Here is a 16,030-nt window from a genome sequence, read left to right as displayed (position 1 = left end):
CATATCCACACGCTTAACCCAATTCGTCTCCACTTTGATCTCCGCATGCGTCTTATCGTCTCAAACCCACCAATCAGCGCCCTGGAACGTCCACATGCCAAAGCTGCTGGCAAACAAGAAGCATCGAGCGTTTTAGTCTTTAATGCAACTTTGAACTAGTACTGGCCATATCCCTAGTGTAGGTCAAGCTTATAACCCGCTGCTTTCGCTTAGCCCATCTTCCCTAATGCCATCCCCCATTTTACAGAGGGGAATAACCCCCAATTCACCATGAAAACACTCACGGCCCTAGTATGCCTCGCCAGTCTAGGCCTGGCGCTACCTATTCATGAAAGCCGCGACCAAACACATTCTACTCTTTCATCCTATGACTCGCGAAACCCACAAAAGCAGCAAGTTACCGTGAAGAAAATCGAGTACCATGGCACAGATGCTCCTGTTTTCGAAGAGTACACGGTGTCTCAGCGACAACTTGAGGAATTACCTTTTATTCGGTCCAACGAGAAGGAATTTAATATTTCAGATCGGAGAATCACACAGCAAGGTCTTTTAAAGTCGTCGGCTTCAAAGAGCTCATCGCAATATGGCATCTTCTTGGGGAAATCGGTATCCTTCACGCATCACAAGTCGGCTGCATCGGCATATCGCAAATCCGTTGATATTCTTGATCTCCTCGATCGGCATGGCCCAGAGTGCGTGGGTATATCTATCTTCGTGCTCGTTCCCATTGCATACTTTATCTTGGAGCTGCTGGAGCTTGTCTTCAAATTCTTCGTTCCAGAACGGTTTCCGGAGCGAGGACGTGGTCGGTTGAAGTTATTGGGCCCTGAGAGACAAATTAGAGCTTTGGGTGATTTACAACGGGAGAAAACGGTCGAGACTCAGAGATACTGGTGGCAGGGTCGGCGGATTCGATGAAATTCCCTTTGCTTCGCTTTTATTTCGCTTCTTCTTTTCTTTGTATGGATTCTTGATACCCAGTTCCTTCATTCAATTTTATTTAATCTTTTACTACTTATAAGAAAATTATTCCTTTGTGCTCTCAGCTGTTTTGATTTGATTGCCACATATAATCTGTGATAGATGCATCGATCTCCATGATCCAAAATACCTGTATACTGGCTAGAGAAATAATTGTTTGCTTCAAGTCATTTGCAATGCTTGCAAGTTATAGTGCTCCCCAATCTAACACAGGCGAAATAAGATATTTCACAGGTGTACCACCATGGGCTGGGTCAGTCTTTTTGTGAGTGTCGCGCAAACAACCCACATAAGCAGTATGACATCCAAGTGGGCGTAGGCAAAGTAAAGAAATCCCTGGTACATACTACGTGCCCGAAGCACGACGGTTTCCCAACCTTCTCGAAGTCGGCTCGGAGTATTCTTCCAAGGTTGATCGAGTTGTAAAAGAGTAAGCGCTTGGTCCCTCGAGGGGCTATATAAGCCTTGGAAGATATAATGGATCAATGAATGCAACTTCAAATCTCCATTCCTGAATCCATGCTCGAGACCATCATGTTCCCTAAGTAACTAGGTGGGCAGGTGAGTCATATATACTAGTAACAAGACTGAAGTGAACAAAGCTAGGTTGACAGCCAGAATGACGTCGATTTTTTATATTTAACTTCAAGCTAGAAGCACCTAGCAGAGCTTCAAGATCGAGAACATCGGGTTTGGAACGTCGAGAAGGGGCGCAACATAAAGAAGTTCCCAATCCCTAGTAGGCATTATCCATAGCATGTTGAATGCTTTTGAAGAAAGTTAGCTATGCCGCGTGACCATATATAACCGGAAAACAAATCCCATCCATAGGCAGGCCGAAACAGCTCCAGGGGACCGGCCAGCGGTCGAACGTTGGAAGTATGGAAAACATAGGAAATATAGTCATTCGTCGTACAGATATAATTTATAACGAGTTCTTTAAAAGTTGGCCGGGGGCGTCAACTGCCAGTGGTTCCCAAGGTTATTTAATCAACTACTGACAGCCTGAGGTTGGGACCCTTCAAAGTATAGTATAGTAGTACTCCAGATATTATTGATGCACATGTGTGCAGTGGGGCCTGGGCTCACATGGGTATATCGAAGAGTTAATAACTGTTTATCACTACTAGGCAAGCCTCTTTTTCGAACCCTGGAAAAGCCGAACTTGTCTGAATACCTAATCGGTGTTCTTGAAAATGAGGTGTATCCGTGGGATATCCAGTAGGTGAGTGAGTGAGTGAGTGAGTGGGTGTATCTGGAGAGTTTCTATGGGAAAAACGTACTGGTGATGAGGAGGCTTTATAGCCCCTCAAACTTGAAGCTTCTTTGTTAAAGAATGAGGAACCCTTTATCTTTCTGGATGTATGCAGATAGCTCAGAAACACTCGCAGTCGCTTCTTTGACATGGGAATATCATTCTGCTTCATCTCAGAGGCTGGGTGTACCCAATAAATCTTTCATACTCACCTATAAGTTATCTCTATTTAGCTACTTGCCCATTTTCTAACTTCTAGGAGTCTCGATTAGGATTAATTGAGATAATGCAAATGTGGAACCTTGAATGGATCAGGAGTTACGTCAAATGCAGAATCAAATGCTGCGGCTTATAACGACAAACTTGCAAGTAATTAATAAATTAATTTTAGTATGATCACAAATAAACATGGAACACAGATCAGCAGAACTAGACCCGCACCTGAAGCGAACATCCAAGGAAAAGATTCAAATGCCTTAGGAATCAGAATCCTCCGTAGCACCAGCAGACTCAATTCCCTGCTGCATAGCATCCAGATGCGCGAAATTGTAGGTATCCTCACCCAGACTCCAGGCCATAACACCACCGAGCTTCTTAGCCTCGACAATCTCAGTGAACTTGCGGGCGATCATCTCAGGTGTATCCCAGGTCCAGAAGAGGTTAACCTTAGCATCCCAGTAGTACTGGCCACCACCCTTGTCATCGGTCTTTCCATCCTTCTGGGCGCGGCGCCAGGAGTCAGTGATGTCGATGCCTTTGCATGTACCGTAGTCGGAGAGACAGCCAGCCTGGCAGAAGTCATCACCAGATCCGCTGAAACTGATTGTTAGTCATTTGAATTATTGTTAAGAAGTTTAGGGAAGGGAACGAACCAGTTTCCGTAAGCACTGCAGCATTGTCCATCAGGGCACTTGGAGCCCTCGCCAAAACCACACTTGCCATTGGTGCTATTTTTTAAGTTGGCGGGTGGGGAGGAGACAGTGCTAGCCTCAAAGGTGAGAGCGCCGGATTTGCCATTATCGGAGCCGTCGTCGTTCTCCAGCTTCACGACCTTGCAGCCGAGAGGGTTGGCATCACAGTCGGACTTGGGGTCGGTAGTGAACCACTTGGCGTAATAGGCGAAGCCAAGGTTGATCTTCTCAGCCTCAAGGCCCATGCCCATGTAGGTCTCGACGAGATCCAAGCAGTCTGCCACACCAGACTGATGGTTGGTGACGTTGTCGCGGCGGTTCATGATATCGTAACTCATAACGTTGACCATGTCAACGGACTTCCAGATCTTGGGGCCAGTGTCCTTGTTGAAAGCAAGCAGATCAGCCTTGCGTCCTGGGACGGCGATGGAGAGAGTCTTGTTGCCGATTTCCTTGCGAACAGCAGCCAGGAACTCGGGGTAGGTCTCGAGTTCGCTGGTCTTTTCTGAGTTGGGGACTTGCTTGTAGTCCTGGCCGTTGCCACCCGGATATTCCCAATCGATGTCTGTTATGGTCAATATCTAGTTTTCCTCGCATGGAGCAGGTAAATTTAAATGACGCACCGACACCATCAAATCCGTTGGCATCCAGCATTGCCGCCACGTTCTTTGCGTAGCGCTCGCGAGTGGAGGCCTCCTTTGCGGCATCGGAAAAGCCAGACTCATCTCCCCATCCGCCGATGGCAATCATCAACTTGGTGTTGGGGCTGAAGCGCTTGCGCATAGTTTCAGGAGACTCGAAGGGAGTGAAAGACGGAGTTGAGTCGGAGTTGAAAATCTTCGACGGAGCAAATCCCATGATGGCATAATCGATATCTGTTGTTTGGTTTGTGCCAGGAAGATCCGTAGTGTGATATCTGAAGTTGAGCTGTCAGCTAAAGTTCCATAATTAATATTGCCGTGCTGTTTTTACATACTCATCAACATACATCGCAAACCGCATAGCGGCAGCGCTGTGGGCAGCCAAAAGGCCAAGGGCAAGATTTTTCAACATTTTGTCGGCCACACAATGGTACCTGTAGATCAGGTAATGAAGAATAGAAAATACAAATATATGAAAAAAAGACGCTGTAGAATGAACACAGCTGTCAAAAGCGAGAGAACAGCGTCAGGCTGTAGAAACGAAGTGGCCAAAGGATAGGAGAAGAATCAATGAGACCAATATGTGAAAGAGGCGCGTATAAAGCAATTCAGGGAGTCTCCATATAAACATGCCAAAGGCGCTCTCCCCCATAACTGGGATTCTCCGGCCGAAGCGTCGGCACAGATGAACGGAGCATGTATACCATCCCTGTAGAAGAGTGGAACCTGATCCAAGCAACTGACCCAGATGTGTAATGTCGGGGAAGGGCGCCACTTCCGAAGGGGATAATTGGAATGCCGGGCAAGCCGTCGTCCAAGGCGAAGTTCAGGTGGGATCCTCACTCTTCAGCAGCTGTTGCGGCAACTAGATCGGAGATCTCTCTCGAACGATGAATAGAGTAAGCTGTTCTGCTTATTGGAGCGTAATAGGAAAGGTACTTGACTGGGTGTTCGAGGCTCATGGTTCGCCCGCATTCCAGATCTCCAGGACATTCATATCCCTCCCACTTGCATTCTTCTGGCGTCAGAGACTATTCGACTCCAGTAAACGATCCATAAAATCGACTCGCTGGTCATTTTTGTTGGCCAGAACGGGGCAAGGCGCGTTTAAGTTCTTGGCATGGAATTTTTGTACTACAAATTGGTGTTTTGTTGGTCTGGGGTGCAGTCTATATTGAAGCCGAGAACAATAGATTGTCCAATCCAGTAATCTAGGGGTATAACGAGCAAACCCAGAACGCCGCGCCTATGTAGTATGTAACAATAATGGCTGGTAGTAATAACAAGCATAAGAACAGAAGTTCATCCAAGACAGACAAAAATAGAACGATAGTAAACCATCTGATTAATTCCAGTGTCGTCGAATGATGGGCCGAGCTGGATCCCATGGACCAATAACCACATTTTTGTACTTCTGGAGACTGATGAGCCACCAACTGCAGCCGCCCATTGTAAGCGCAGTCAGCATACTGCCTAGTACAGAGCCAATGATGGCAGAGGCCCACCCACCGCTGAGAGTCATACCAACGGCACCCCCAGCAATGATAACCAAGGCAAGCGTGAGCACCGCATGGCCGGTCCATGATTTCTGTCTCAGCTGACGACGGAATATGGGGAACAATCCAAATACTTCCATGGCAAAAAGCATTAGACTGAACACGTGAGTGGTTGTTGGCAGGCGAGACGCAAGCACAGTTGAGGCCATGACAGCTGCGTTCGTAGACAAAGAAGCTGGGAACTTTGTAGTGGCTCCGGCGCCCTCGCCGCTCCCATAATCGAAGGAGAATATATTCATGAATAAAAGCCAGCAACTCATCGCCCAGATAGAATCACTGGCGGTAGATTTGGTGAGTGACTTCAAAATGGGACTCAATCCCAGTAGCGCAAAGTAAATTAGAAACGCAGATTTGACGGTCGAGAGGCGCTGTCGATTGCGCGAAGAGAAAAGTGAAGATCGGTCTATGTCTTGCTCGTCCATGTCGCGACCAGTAGTGGAAGTGAACTCCCCGAATCCAGATGTTGCCTCTGAGGCACCGAGGGACCCATTGTTTTTGTTCGGTCGATGTGGCGAAAGTTCTTTAGACTCACTTCCAGCCATTGTCAGTCCGAGTCCATGAATCGGGCTGCCCTTCAAGCCATTGGATTGGACATCATTGCCAGCTGGATTAAGAGCACTCGCAACGGAACTTGAGCTAGAGCCATCGTCACCAAGCACACCATTGGCCGCCTGAGACAACTCTGTCTGTTCTATCCAGATCCAATTGTCCCAGAGAATCCACCCCATAGCTGTGCCAACACTTCCCCAGCAAACAATCGAAACAGGGCTCACTCGGTCCTGGACATTTCCAACAAAGCAGCACACAAAGATAACAACCGAACAAACATGTTGCACAATGACCGTCGAATCAGATACTAAAGGCCAGAAATCATACGGCCGCACGCGCGGGTTTCGCTGGAGATGATCCAAAAATGTCTCGGTATCGGTGTAGTTGTCCGGGTCTAGAAATCATCAGTCAGTCAGTACAAAGCGCATAATGCCGAGGACCAAGCCAAAAAATCCAGGAATCAATCATACAAGATTGTTTCACCCAGAGCAATTTCTTCCAAGCTCCCTTCCTCCTCCGCCGTCCACCCGTACTTCCCAATTTCCGCGGTTCCTTTCGGCCGGAATCCAGCACCCCATGCGGAGGTCGCAAAGTGCCATCACTACTCAGCGAGCGAAGACTGTCGTCGTAATTTAATGGCGCAGAGCGGGCTCTTGCTAGCGATGGCGCGAAGTAGGCATCTTCTGGTGCTAGGCGATTGGGATCGGGGATTCGATCTAGCTCAGGAGGCTGGGCGCGGTTGGGATGCGTGTCCACGGGGATGGGCGGAGGGATTGAAGAGTGCGATGAGGGTGGTGAAGTCATCGAGGTAGCTGGGTTAGAATTTGGTCATGGTGATTATGATGCTTATTCTGAATGGCCGACTTTAGCTTTAATCCTTGATGGTGAGCTGGCATTGAGCTGCTGTACACGCAATCCCACGTGTTGGGTCGATGCGAAGTCACGTGTGATATGACAGTCTTTCTTTCCGGATCGGGTAATTTTAGTTCTGTACGAAGTACGCAGAGTGTATTTTCTATTTATTGTATGAAAAAGGAAGTAAATTGGGAGAGTTTTCATTGAACATTGGTTTAGTCAGTAAGTTTGATAAGAGATACGGTTGCACAGATATTCTCAACAATCTATCAACGTGTGCCCTCCTTGCGGGCAACCTGACAGAGAACAGCTCCGACTACCTACCGGAAAAGCAGGCTTCACTTCAATTACCTGCGGAGATTCTGCACGAATCGAAAGTCTCTTGATATCATCACATAGTAGAGCGAACTCGTCCTCGTCCTCTAACCCAACGTAACGCAGCTCCTCCTCGCCTGGGACTTGGCACAAAAGTGCCCTTTCGCTTGTCCAACATACATCTCGGTAGAATTGACAAGTTTTGTTGAAAAGCGCACCAACGTCGGTTTTTTCATCAAACGGAAACATACGTACAGTGAGTGAGTTGCTGGAAGTTAGTTTGAATCGAATCGACGAGGGTGAGAATAAACGTCGACAAACTCTGGTAGTAGGTCCAACCACATCTTCGGAATCAGAATCAGAATCAATTCTGCGCTTGACCTTCTTCTTACAGGGCGTAGACAGTTCGTCAGATTCCGAGCTAATCGATTTCACCATGGCTGGGGAAGGTGTCTTCGGGGTGACCGGAGATTTCGGAGATTTAGTCGCATACTTCTGAGCTTTGTACAAGGCTACCTTGCTACCCTGTTCTAGATCAAACCATTTGGCTTGATACTCAACCTTGGTTTTCTCGGGTGCCCAAACATGTATGGCGGAAGGTTCTTTTTCCCAGCCGTCTTTCGGACCAAGCCAAGCAGTAATAAAGTCGCCTTGATAGCCGGTAGACTTTAAATTGGGGCGATGTTCAGTTGATATTCCGGAAAGCACGTCCGGTCCGTACTCCGATTGCAAGACGCTCACAAGATAGGTGCCGGATTTCGCATGCTTTAGTCTTATCTTGTAAATGGACACTTCATATTCCTCTTTATCTCGATTAAAGACTCGAAAATTGTCCCATTTCTTTGTCCCGTCCCATCGACCCTTCCATTGACAGGGAGGAGGGTCAGATGGATTCTGTTGGTGCCACTCCAACAAAATGTCTTGAAGTTCATCTCCGAGTTTGCATTTAGGGCCTCGAAGTTGTTTCGTAACAAGGTTGCTTTTTGTTATCTCCCGCGATGAATGATTCAAATCTGATGGTGACAGAGGTTCACCTTGTGTTTCTTGAATCTCAAAGAGCCCAGTTTCCTCCGACATAACATAGCTGACACGCGAGGCGCCCGGGCTGTAATCCTTCTCTTGAGTGCTCGCTGACTGGGAAACAGATGTATCAGGGTCTTTCATGTCGTCGTCGATTTCAGTCGCGGGCTTGAACTTATTAACAGATGGCTTTGCTTGAAAAGCAGCTAGCAGATCTTTGGCGGTTTTCGGGCTATCAGATGACCGAGTCTCTTCTTCCATAATGTCTTCGATCTCAACCGTGGGGTTGGACGTTTTGGTACAAGAAGTCATGCGAAAATAGTTGAGCATGCCTTGAATATTTGGGTTCCCAACAGATGGTCGAGTCTCATTATTTCTCGGAGGATCGTCAGCCTCGAACTTTCCAGTCAATACGTTTGACGAGAAGGATCCCAAAAAGGGCCTAGGGCGACCAAAGCCTAGTGTTGGGGCTTTGAGTGACGAGTTATCGGGAAAATCTGTCATCGTCACATCGTTGAGGCCAGCAGTCTCACTGGGCGGTTGGGAATTGGGCCTTGGTTCGTAGTTCTCCAGAAGCTCTTCATTGACTTCAGATAGAGGAGAGGGCGTAGCTGAGGGGATGACAACCGCCAGATCTCTCCCCCTAGAAGGTCGATATCTGGGGTCATCTACTGGGTGAATTTCAGCAAACCCATCTTCGGTGTTCTTCGTCGTAAACCAGAAGTCTTGTGAGTGTCTGGAACGAATCATTTCATCGCAGTGATGGCTGCAAGTTGGAAATGGGTAATAGCCAGTAAACCTGGCAATGAGAGATTAAGAGGAAGAAAATTAGTGAAGTTGTCCGAAGAGGGTAATTTAGGAGATGAAAGTGGTGGAAGGTGGTGGCGATTGCATGGGGGAGTGAGAGTATAGAAGTGAGAGCAGAGGAAGTGAGCAAGGGCTGTTGGTGAATGAGAAATGCGTTGCATGCGCGTAGGCATCCATCAGTACTTCAGATACGTCACGGTACACATGACCTTGGAATCTTTGAAGAGACCTTCATTTTCCATTGGTATTCTTTTCGATTGAGAGTATGCCAAAAGAAAACAAGAACAACGAGAATACTTTGGTTTCGTTTAACAAGCTGTTTGCTCGCCTATATAGTTTGCCTCAAAGCTTAACACATCACATACGACCACAGGGTGTGGAGAACAGGGCTTCCCGTCCGCTCAGCCGTACTTAAGCCACACGCCGGTCAGTTAGTAGTATGGTGGGTGACCACATGCGAATCCTGACTGTTGTATGTTTCTTTTTTTTTTTTTTTTCTCGTCTTGAAACTGATGCTATATCTGCCGTACATGAAGTTGAAGCTGTATCTGAAGCTGAAGCTGATATTGTACCCGAAGCTGATACTGTACTTACGCCACACGCCGGTGAGTTAGTAGTGTACTGAGTGGTCATATACAAATCCTGACTGTTATATGTTCTTTTGTTGTTTTCTGACGGATTTAAGGGTGAATAGGAGCTATATTTGAGGTTTCGTAACTATTGTTTTTTAGAAATCGGCTGACACATTTCTAGTACAAACTATTGAGTAGACTGTGGATGCTGAAATTTGAACTAGGATTAGATAAATGGTTAACTTAGAACTTATCACGTTTTGAGTGTCCTTGTACGAGTAAAGGTGCTTCTAGTGTACTTGCAAGACACACCCCAATGTAGGGTCCCCACTTTTTGTTTCCTTTACTTAAGAATGCTAAGTAAATCCCAATGCAGTGAGTGCATTGGACCGACACCCATTGGATAGAAGCTCCACCATTCTTGTCATCAGAGCTTTTAAGTCTTACTGGCCCTCCAAGCCAACTAGTCTGAGCGAGTCTTTCCAGAGACGACTCTCATCCTCGGGACTGTAAGTTTGCTTAACCCATCCGACTCCAAAGGTCTGACCATCGTCCTCTCCACGCTCCGCCTCTTGACAATCCTCGAGATACCTGCCACCTTTCTTGTCCCACTCCTTGCCAACTGCTGCCCAGACAGTCGTAGCCGCACCCTGCTCTGAAGACTTGAGGATCTTGAGGACATAGGGATTGGTCATGATCGAATCCAGGACCTCCCTGCGCAAATTGCGGGAAATGTCAGTATTGATGGCACCGGGGTGGAGACTGGTTCCATGTAGTCCCTGGCTGCCATAGAGACGCTCGATCATGTTGGCCTGATACACAGTCGCCAGCTTAGAGTTATTGTAAGCAGCCTCATGGTCATATTCAGTCTTTTCAAAACTGTAGTTGTCACTTGCCGGGAGGGCACCAGCTCGGTGGGCTGATGAAGCGACAATGACCACCCGCGAACTAAATTTGGGGGTTACACTAGCCAGCAAAGCGTCTTTCAGCAGCTGGAAGAGAAGGAAGAAACCCAAATAATTGCCTGAGAATTGGGACTCGAACCCATCCTCGGTGAGCCTGCGCTCTGGGACTCCCATAACCCCAGCACTGTTGATCAGGATGTTTATTTGACCTTTTTTCGAGGCAGAGAGAATCTGCCCCGCCCCGGCCCGGATAGTTTTGAATGAATCGAGGTTCATAGGGACTAAAAAGATCCTTCCCGGCTCTAGAATTCCGGCGAGGTTCTTTTTAGCCTTTTCCAGGTTACGAGCCGTGAGGAATAGAGTCGCTCCGGTAGCTGACAATGCGCGAGCCGTCTCGACGCCGATGCCTGAGGTACCGCCCACAATCACTATAACCTTGCCGGCCAGCTTGTCTTCGACACCCTCGTCCTTGATGATTTGGAGGGCGGTTGGTCGGGCGTCTCCGGCTCCCTGGGGGTCTTGATGCGCATCGGCGTAGGGACTTGGCGAACCCATAATGAAAGATTATTTATATGCGATGAATATAGATGAATATAGATGGATATAGGTCGACTGAATCGAAGACAGTGGCTTCGGTAGAGTCTTGAAATGGATTATGTGACGGCAAGCTTCATAGCGAGTCGTGCCAGCTACTTATGTCTTATATCCTTGGTTATGTTACCTTACCAAATCTGCAATCCCTCAGGCAAATTTTAGTTACTAAGATATCACGTCGATTTGTAATTGTCATCTCCGTCCGTTCCCCCGGCTTGCGGCCGACATATTTTAAGTCCGCCTCCGACGCTCCATCTGTTGGCGGCCGATGGGGCGGCCGCCTTGTTTCCGCCGTGACCCTCCTGCCATCCCAACCCAGGTAATCATTTCATACCCTGTAAATCTGCGGTCGCATCGGTCTGACTGGTGTAGCGAACTCCTTTTATCTCCCAAATCCCAAACACCGTGACATCGTGGCCTTCACCATGCAAACACCGAGTGCTAATTCCAGCCTGGAATCGGCCCCGCAGGCTTGTCAATCCTGCAGGTCACGCAAGAGGAAATGTGACAAGGCACTTCCCCGGTGTGCCTACTGCACCAAGTAAGTACAGCCGCGCGACCCGCTGTAGTCTCATGCGCAGTAGAGCTGACTCTCGAGGACAATGCAGACGAGACCAGCCTTGCGAATATTGGAAGCCACCGGCAACTAGTCGCTCGGCGACAACATCCACCCCAGAGCGAGAATGGTTTCCATCTCCTCCGAAGGACAAGCATTCGGATTTCCAGACGATTAGTTTTCCCACCATCTTGTTCCTAGACCCAGACCTACTGCGGTATGGCCAAGTGGAGACGCTTCATGCAGTAGCACCCGCCACGCCACACATTCTACATCTCCTAGGAAATTTAGATGAGATCCGTATCACCGCGGAGAAGTTCTTCGGCCATATTCACCAGTGGATGCCCTTTATCTCGAAGAAACGGTTCTACGATCTGTACCTGCAGCCCTCATTTCACACCCGATCCGATGTAGTCCTGCTTTTACTGGCGATGAAGCTTATCATGGCTTTCCCACCTGTTGGCCCGCGTAGTCCTCGCACTGCTCTGTATCATGCAACTAAGCATTTCTATGTGGTGGTTGAAGACTCGCTCTCCATCTTAGCTCTGCAAGCAGGGCTCTTGGTCGCCTTGTATGAGCTAGGACATGGAATTTATCCAGCTGCATTTCTGACAATCGGATCCTGTGCGAGATATGCATATGCTCTAGGTATCAATGTCAGCCCGAGAGTTTCCACTAAAAGAGTGATCACTCTGGTGGAAGTCGAGGAACGGCGGAGAGTCTGGTGGGCTCTCGTTGTTTTGGATCGGTTTGCCACCTGCCTTCCTGGATTAATTTCGGATGCTAATAATGGAAAAGTTTCGTGAGCATTGGCTGTCCAGGACGGCCGTTTGCTACCCCTGATCCGAAACTCGATGATCTGCTACCGGCTGATGATGCCGCATGGGACAGGGGGGTACGTATTTTAATTCTTTGTTCCAATTGCTTTACAGGTTTATCGTTATACAAATGCTAAAGTCCAAATAAGATCGTCAGGCCCGATAGCTTCTCCACCCTGTCGTCTCCGATGACCGGACATATGAGTAAATTTGCCCTAGTGTGTCAGGCTGCCCGACTATTAGGTGAAGTTCTCAACTACCTTTCCAATCATTATACCAGCCGGGATGATAGCTGGATGCAACTCGATCGTACTCTAACTTCGATGCTCACTGTTGCGTTAAACATTGACTGCCCGGACTATGATCAAATCACGTTTATCTATAGGTTAGTACACCGGTTTTCAGACCCATTTTTCTACCTGATCTAACGACCTAGCGCCCTCGTTGCTCTATATACCCCCTGGCTATCCTCAAATGCGGCCGAGGAAGTCGAAAGCGACTACTCCCGGCGAGGAAGAGTCGTCCTGCAACAGATAACGAACCAGATCAACGCGAACCTCATCGAGCGTCAATGCTTCTTAGGGCGAGACCCGGAGGACATATCCCCTTGGGGTATGTACTTTGGCTACCAGGTATGTGGAGCGCATATGCGGTCAGGCAGAAAATCACAACAAGAGGCCGAAGTGGTGAAGAGTCTGCGTGAGGGCTTTGTGGCGATCAATATGCGGTGGGGTGTGGCGGGTGTTTATCTTCAGCTTCTAGAGGCACAGCAGGTCATTCGTTTAGGAACTTAGGTCCACTGGAAAATATATCGTATACTTTCCGTCTACCTATATCCACTCGAAACAAAGAAGATATCCAGGGCTTTCTCGCCAGGCATATGTTATGACCTGCCCCTGAATGAAAGGGATAGCTCTGCCCGATTCGGGGCACTTGAGGGTAATCAAACCCTGCACAACTGCCCGTTTGTGTCTTCCACGTATCCCTCACTCCCCACTTCCATCTTACCATAAAACAGTTCCTCCGGGTCATCCTTTTTCTTCACCTGCTTCTTTAATTCTTTATGTTATTCCCCTTCAATGAAGATGATTATTTTATTGGAAAGCCGGCCTCGAAATGAAGAAAATATAGCCAAGGCCATGCTATAACCCTATAATTTGAGGGTGAGGTCTTCATCTGCCTAAGAGAATGTTCATTGCGCTCAGACCTGAGCTTTGAAAACAACGCAGACCTCTACAGCTCTCTCGATATTTTCAATGCAGCCTTATCCGCGCGGTAGACCATATCCTAGACCATTTCCTAGACTATATCCCAGACTATAGGAATTTTTAAGAAATCGAAACATTGGGTTACCATATAAAAACAGTGTACATTTGGGGTTAACGCGATTGTCTAATATAGTTCAAGCGCTGGCTACAAAAAAGATAACCATGATGTTTGTGTCCCATGAATGAAGCTCCTTGAAACATATATGTGTATCAAGAGCTAATCTCAACAGAGGAGAGCTCGACATCAATCCAGGACTAGTTTCGGCGGGGTGAGCACAGTCCCAAGTTCATCTTCACGGTCCCACTGCTCCCGGTATTCGTCCATCAACACACAAGCAGCAGGTGCCCTTGCAACAAAGTCCACCACAGCAGCCACGGGAAACAAGAAGTGAAGTACGCAATATACTGCACCACTAATCGCGAAGCCCGAGAGGAAACAAATATAGTATACGCGTGTCAAGCCTACCGGGACAGCAATGTTTGGATTCACGTATGCGATGAAGCCCGGTAATGAAGGTGCGGTTCCACAAACCCACTGTTTTAACATTCAATGTTAGTTTTGATTCCCAAAATCCCTTCTGCCTTTGTATCGAGCCATGTAGAATAGGAAGTAAAAAGAGTGGAACACTTACTCCGACGACAGCTCGCCAATCCACGCCCCATGTGTACCAATATATACTTGAACTGTCCCCGATGAATAGATCCTCAACCTTGATCTTGCCCTTATTGACAAAGAAGTAGGACGAGATCATCAGGCCAGTCATCGGACCCAGAAAAACGGAGTAGCTGCTCAGCACCGTCAGGAATGTTGTGGCGGTGTTAACCAGCTTCCAGGGGTTACAGGCGATGGAAATCACAGCAGTGAGATATGCACCCCGACGGATATTGATATACTTAGGGAAGGTCGCAGCCAAGTCAAATCCTATAGGTATCATCAGTAAGAAATAAATATCCAGGGCACGCAAGATATACATACCACCCGCCAATGAGTTTCCTGGCACATTCACTCCAATCTGCGAGAGAGCCAGCGCAGCGCCAGCAAAGAAAGCCGCAGCCCTCGACCGGGAACTCCCATGCTCAATAACAGCACTAAGGAGTGTAGGCAAATTCCACTTCGCCCCATCATACCGATCCTGTGTGGCAGCAGTAACCAGAATGCCAATAATCGAGCATGTAATCCCATAGAACGGGAAACTGACCGCTTGGCCCCAGATCGCATCGGAAGGTTTCCGAGCAAAACGCGCATAATCATTCTGATTCAGAATACCAGCAGCAATACTTCCAATCGTGCTGATGATCCCGAAAGCGATATTCCATCCGTTGGTACTTGTACTGCCGCTGGCGAGTGTTGAGCCAAAGCCACTGTCGCCCATGGTTGCGAGGGACCAGATGAGAAGCACGATTTCAAAAATGAGGATGGTGGCCGCGGAGGCGTAGAAGAATTTATTGAGTTTATAGGGGTGGATCCAGATGAATGGTAATGAGATGACCATGAAGATTATGTAGGCGACGAAGGTTGCTGTTGTGGTTCCAGTTGAGGCGGAGAGGCTATTGGGGATGCGGGACTCGATATTTGGCCATATTGCTTGCATGCACACGTACACACATTCGCCTCCGATCCATGCTTGAAAGCCGTCTGGGATTCAAGGGTTAGGTCTACACGATGGGTAGGATGGGCAATAGGTAGGATGGGGAGATGCGTACACCATACTATGAAAAATAAAGTCAGCAAAATAAAGTTGAGATAAGGTTGAGACTGGGGGTGTCAAAATTTGAACTGACCAATAGAAAGGAGAATGCGATTCCAGATCACAAACGAGCTTCCATACATGCCCCAGACATATCGGTTTACCACGGGAAACCCCACTGTGGAGGTTAATAGATGTTAAGTTTTGCTGGTAGTGGGTCACATACAACAGTAAAAGGCACCCGGTATAGAGTTCAGGATGACAAAGGCCGTCGCCAAGAGCTGGCCAACAACAATAGCGATTATCGCTTGCCACCAGGTCAACCCAAGTGCGATCAGGGAGCTGCCGGTCATATAAGTTGAGATATTAGAGTTGACAATTACCCCTGAGAGTATATTAGCCGATTGATTCATTCAACAGTGGAACCGACCATACAAAAATTATGGAACGTCCAGTGACCCCAAGTGCGTCGCCCAGCCTCAATAGGCTTAATATCATTGTTGATCCATCGGTCAGGAATAACTCCACCCTCCGGACTGATCTCGAGTCTCTTTAGGAATGCCGTGACCGACATAATGAGTGAAAGAAAAACTGGCGAAGAAAGGAACACAAAAAAGCACACAAGCAACTAAATAATGGTGTGCCTGCTATCTAAACTACTACAGTGTGATCTACTCCGCACTTCGCTGCCGGTATTAGTATGACAGAGCAACCCCGGGTTTTGCGTGTTTTCTGGGTG

General features: G+C 47.9%; 7 protein-coding genes across 7 annotated transcripts; 2 read left to right on the top strand and 5 right to left on the bottom strand.

Moving 5' to 3' along the window:
* Positions 1-270: 270 nt before the first annotated feature.
* Positions 271-918, top strand: N7478_001691 (uncharacterized protein; the record flags this gene model as incomplete). The annotated part of the gene is made up of 1 exon (XM_056917906.1): positions 271-918. One exon carries the CDS (start codon positions 271-273, stop codon positions 916-918), a length of 648 nt encoding a protein of 215 aa, XP_056783517.1.
* Positions 919-2,712: 1,794 nt separating this feature from the next.
* Positions 2,713-4,200, bottom strand: N7478_001690 (CAZyme family GH18; the record flags this gene model as incomplete). Its single annotated transcript, XM_056917905.1, has 4 exons — positions 2,713-3,049; positions 3,109-3,712; positions 3,771-4,063; positions 4,124-4,200. The coding sequence occupies 4 exons, from the start codon at positions 4,198-4,200 to the stop codon at positions 2,713-2,715; spliced, it is 1,311 nt and encodes a 436-aa protein (XP_056783516.1).
* Positions 4,201-5,133: 933 nt separating this feature from the next.
* On the bottom strand, positions 5,134-6,697 carry pigc (phosphatidylinositol N-acetylglucosaminyltransferase; the record flags this gene model as incomplete). Its single annotated transcript, XM_056917904.1, has 2 exons — positions 5,134-6,287; positions 6,364-6,697. 2 exons carry the CDS (start codon positions 6,695-6,697, stop codon positions 5,134-5,136), a joined length of 1,488 nt encoding a protein of 495 aa, XP_056783515.1.
* A 309-nt stretch (positions 6,698-7,006) lies between these two features.
* N7478_001688 (uncharacterized protein) lies at positions 7,007-8,833 on the bottom strand (the record flags this gene model as incomplete). The annotated part of the gene is made up of 1 exon (XM_056917903.1): positions 7,007-8,833. The coding sequence occupies one exon, from the start codon at positions 8,831-8,833 to the stop codon at positions 7,007-7,009; it is 1,827 nt and encodes a 608-aa protein (XP_056783514.1).
* A 1,072-nt stretch (positions 8,834-9,905) lies between these two features.
* On the bottom strand, positions 9,906-10,922 carry N7478_001687 (putative short-chain dehydrogenase/reductase; the record flags this gene model as incomplete). The annotated part of the gene is made up of 1 exon (XM_056917902.1): positions 9,906-10,922. One exon carries the CDS (start codon positions 10,920-10,922, stop codon positions 9,906-9,908), a length of 1,017 nt encoding a protein of 338 aa, XP_056783513.1.
* Positions 10,923-11,386: 464 nt separating this feature from the next.
* N7478_001686 (Zn(II)2Cys6 transcription factor) lies at positions 11,387-13,129 on the top strand (the record flags this gene model as incomplete). Its single annotated transcript, XM_056917901.1, is given in 5 exon segments — positions 11,387-11,502; positions 11,513-12,265; positions 12,316-12,412; positions 12,485-12,720; positions 12,772-13,129. The coding sequence occupies 5 exon segments, from the start codon at positions 11,387-11,389 to the stop codon at positions 13,127-13,129; spliced, it is 1,560 nt and encodes a 519-aa protein (XP_056783512.1).
* Positions 13,130-13,847: 718 nt separating this feature from the next.
* Positions 13,848-15,865, bottom strand: N7478_001685 (Allantoin permease; the record flags this gene model as incomplete). Its single annotated transcript, XM_056917900.1, has 6 exons — positions 13,848-14,138; positions 14,236-14,525; positions 14,580-15,239; positions 15,386-15,469; positions 15,518-15,676; positions 15,727-15,865. The coding sequence occupies 6 exons, from the start codon at positions 15,863-15,865 to the stop codon at positions 13,848-13,850; spliced, it is 1,623 nt and encodes a 540-aa protein (XP_056783511.1).
* Positions 15,866-16,030: the final 165 nt, after the last annotated feature.

Source organism: Penicillium angulare, assembly GCF_028827245.1.
Source record: "Penicillium angulare strain IBT 27051 chromosome Unknown utg000002l_segment0_segment0, whole genome shotgun sequence".
Classification (NCBI taxonomy): Eukaryota; Fungi; Ascomycota; class Eurotiomycetes; order Eurotiales; family Aspergillaceae; genus Penicillium; species Penicillium angulare.
The sequence above is the reverse complement of the archived record's forward strand: the minus strand, read 5'-3'. Positions and strand labels throughout refer to the sequence as shown.